The 4,113-nt window shown below is 33.6% G+C and overlaps 1 protein-coding gene across 1 annotated transcript; it reads left to right on the forward strand.

Moving 5' to 3' along the window:
* The first annotated feature begins 911 nt into the window (after positions 1–911).
* On the forward strand, positions 912–3,613 carry LOC123540878 (uncharacterized). The gene is made up of 2 exons (XM_045326202.2): positions 912–1,073; positions 1,710–3,613. Exons 1-2 carry the CDS (start codon positions 1,000–1,002, stop codon positions 2,005–2,007), a joined length of 372 nt encoding a protein of 123 aa, XP_045182137.2. The 5' UTR covers positions 912–999; the 3' UTR covers positions 2,008–3,613.
* Positions 3,614–4,113: the final 500 nt, after the last annotated feature.

Raw genomic sequence — 4,113 nt, forward strand, 5'->3', positions numbered from 1 at the left:
TCGGAGTGTCAAGTTCTGCTAATGATTGGTTTGTCTTGAATATGTTTCCATTCATTAAGAAGTTTCCTCATCTTACCGGGGATTTCCCCTTTTGTGGATATACTCGATTCATATACTTAGAAAATTATTTCATCTACTTAGTTATAATGAAAGAGCATCTCTTCTCAATGATAAATAACGGGAAATAATTGAATATGCACAACTCTTACGATAAAAAAAACACAACAAAACATTTGATAAGTATCCGTAGGCCAAATGCATAATATGCGTTTTACATTTTATTTTATTATCAATGGTTTTATAATGAGAACTTGTTTTTAAAACGACGTTTTTGTTTCTATATTTTCATAAGTCCTTGTTCAGGGTTTATTGGACATCCACATCTTCAAAAGACCTCCTGTCTCCATCCGTAGCTAAGACTTGCTAACAAGTTCAACTGAGAAGTTTATATATGGACAAACTCTTATGTGCATGATAGACATCTTACAATAGTCCATCCGAGAAGATTACTTTTCCTGTTTCAAGGGTTATATTCACACGTAGCACTTGCTTGACTGACACCTAACATTGAAAAAAAAATTGAGAGATAGTTTCCATTGTTGCAAAGGCTATTTTTATTCATAGCATTAGCTGTTACATTGGTCAAGCCGAAAAGGTTACTTCTACTTATTGCAAGGATTATATTAACCCGGAGCGCATGCTTGACTGACAGCTTACACTGAAATTGTCTAGAAAATTATTATCCTTGTTAAAACGGTTATAAGTACCCTTTAAATAATTTTATGTTTTTCATTCCTCAGCTAGACAGATGTTTAAGACATTCAGCTAACGCATGCATAAACACAAGAAAAACATAATATATTTGTACTTGGCCGTAGTTTAATGATACGTCATATTTAAAGAAATATTAATCATGAGTTATACAGAAGCAATGATTTCAAGTGTTACTGGAATTTATCAGAGGAGAACTTCCTATTGTAATCTAAGACGGTCTATAAAATGGCAGACAATGGAAGTTTGTCAGTCAAAGACCTTTCGCAAAAGCATTCGTGCGGAATCGAGAAAAGATTTCGGTAAATATATTTTTTTTTATTTTGTACGTTTTTTTATTTGAATTTGTTTTATATTTTATAGATAGATGGTATATTTAAACTTGTTACAATGTTAAGTTTGTATGTTATTCATAAAATTGCAACATTTTTATTGCTACTTTGATAAAACGAATGCAATTTCTTTCTCTTGGTTTAACGTCACTTCCAGGTTTTGATGGTGAAGGAAGATCCTAGATGCCCCTCCGTGCATTATTTCATCACGGACGGGCACCTGGGTAGAACCACCGATTTTCTGTAAGCCAGCTAGATGGATTCCTCACATAACGATTCCAAAGCCCCAAGCGAGGCTCCAACCCACATCGATGAGGGGCAAGGAATTTGAAATCAACCTTAACCACTTGGCCACGGAGGCTCCCTAAATGTTATCACATGTAACTAACTAATGTAGTGGTATAATGCTTGTTCAGAAAGAAGCAAAATAGTCCAATGATAGAAGTATATTTTATCATCAGAAATTCCAATGTTGTTTATCATTGAATCTTTGACTTTCATTACATTTCTAACAACACCTGTATAAAGTTAGAACAATCAGACTATTTTAATGATATACCTGCGCAACAGAAACACTCATTACTTAATTGTTATTCTTACTTCCAGGCTGTCACTGAAAACTACAAGAGACTTCTATTTAATTACGATGGCTGCTACAAAAATCATTGTTTTATTGGTGCTTCTTGTCTTGACAACATTGTTGGAGCATGGGGAATGCCGAAAACGCCAATCATTATGCAGACTCAACAGAAAAACTGGATCATGCTACGATGTTACTAGGAGAACACGTGGTGGAAAACTGCTATTCGGTGGACGTTGTAAACAGATAGGAGGGTCGTGTGAATTTCTCGCAAAAAGAAAAATATCGAAATGTGCTTGTGTTAATGGAATTTACGTTGCCTAGATAAAGAAGCCAAGGGAAAACAGAAAAGACTGGCCTCGTGATTGTTGTAATTTTGGACAGCAGTATTCCCTTAGAAAAAGTTGCAAAGTGCCTGGAGGACAACCTCATTATGCCACGTTTGTATAATAAAATTCATGTTATATATTTTTGTATAAAATATTTATCAGAACAAAATTCTGTAATGTGTAATTTTAGAACTCGTAGGGTTTATGGATAGAAAAAGTTGTGTAAACAACAACATTTCTAAAGCAAAGAGGAAATTCTGGAAAATGATGAAACAAAGACACACGACAATCGACCTTTGTCAATTCCAATTTCCATATAATATATCTGTAGCGTTATTTTACACGTTAAAAACTATGTAACAAAAGTCACTGGTCACATTTGTAATGTAACTTACCGGCATTATTTTATAGTATACTGCAATGTGTTATCTATGAAGTACTTCCGTGTTTATAGTATCTATTGTCTGTCACGTATGTTGTATAAAATGCTGTTCACGTTTATTTTGTAGTATGAATTGCTTGCTACGTTTGTGGAATAAGTTATTGTTATGTTTCTTGATTAAATTGTTTCCATAGAAATATAAAGCTAATTTGTATGTTTCGTCAAAAGCTTTCGTCAATTTATGAATCGAACATATATGCTAAAACATTTCTCCGGCAAAGCTCAACGAATACTGATAAATTGTACGGTATTGTACGATATTGCCCGGTATTGGTGTCGGCCCAGTACAATTTCTCCTTCTTTGCTGTATAGTAAAACAAGCACTTTTGGATATGGATTGTGAATTTCACAACAAAATTGCAGCATTGACAGCTCTGTATTTCTGAAGAGTAATACTATCCCAGTCAATATATCACAGAAAAACACCACCATCAACAATGAACTTTTTTGCTACACATCAAAGTATCTAGTCCATGTTTAAATTTCCCACAGACATCTGTCATGGCTGCCAGTCTGGTGTAGTTTTTAATCCTTCCGCACAGAAATGTAGTCCTGAAAAACACACATAAAACAACTGTTAAAGACATCAGAAATAACAAAAAATGTACACAGTATCAATAAATACATTTGGAATTTAACATGTCAAAGTAGAGATAGCGTTAAATTGGGAACTTCAAAATTTCAAAGAACTACTTCCTAGGATACAACGACCCGGAAGTACTTCTATACCGGGGTGACACCGTATTGTACGTATTGTCCGGTATTGTACGGTATTGTCCGGTATTGTACGGTATTGTGTTTAGTTATTGTTGTCATTGCGGTTGTTTTCTTTTATCGCTGGAGAGAAAAATTGAATCTGCGTTTAAGCGGCATATTCCATGGCAGGTTTCGATAAAGCCTTTTTTGGTTGTTCCTGTCTTGTTTGTGAGCGCCTCGCCTGAAGATTTGGGAGCAAATTAATTAAGGAGGAGAAATGTAAGTGTGAATACAGGCTTCAAAACTGCGTTTGTAATGGTGCCTACATTTATACCATACATGTACTTTATTCTTAGTAACAGTGTCTGTACAGAAAATAAAAAGCTTTATATCTGTAATATGCATAATAAGTTATATTAACCAATCAAGAATATAGATAATAGATGTACATGTATGTTAACAAAACAAGAAAAAGAAAAAAAAATCATTTTCAGAAATAACCTTATGTTCGTTATTGATAATCATTATGACGTATTTCTTTACTAATTGTTTGATCTTACAAGATTATCGATAAACTGTGGAATTGACGCCAAACTGTATATATATACAAAGAACAAGATACAATAGTTTCGTGCTGAGGCCACGAAAAGAGAACTTATGACTGTTTTTAATGGAAAAGCCCTTTCATTAATTAAATAGTGTAAGTTTATGAAAATAGATAGATAGATTTATTTTTCGGAATAGGAAACACACAATGGTTTACAAATATATATAATAAAATAACGGCATTATTAAAATAGAATGCTGAGAAAAAAATTAAACCATGACATGCTTCCAATACCAATGATAACACAATAAAGCGCCAGCGCTTATTTCCTTTGAGGTCCTTAGAGTATTGGTGGCGTGACATAGAGAGGCAACTTAAAAGACATTGAAATAAAACTTTGATAACATCACAATTAA

This window comes from Mercenaria mercenaria, chromosome 16 (assembly GCF_021730395.1).
Source record: "Mercenaria mercenaria strain notata chromosome 16, MADL_Memer_1, whole genome shotgun sequence".
Lineage (NCBI taxonomy): Eukaryota > Metazoa > Mollusca > Bivalvia > Venerida > Veneridae > Mercenaria > Mercenaria mercenaria.

Bases quoted from the DNA above. Each gene is read 5' to 3' on its own strand.
- LOC123540878 (XM_045326202.2), top strand. From the start codon at position 1,000: ATGGCAGACAATGGAAGTTTGTCAGTCAAAGACCTTTCGCAAAAGCAT. The intron at 1,074-1,709 runs GTAAATATATTT...TCTTACTTCCAG, and splicing joins GGAATCGAGAAAAGATTTCG to GCTGTCACTGAAAACTACAA.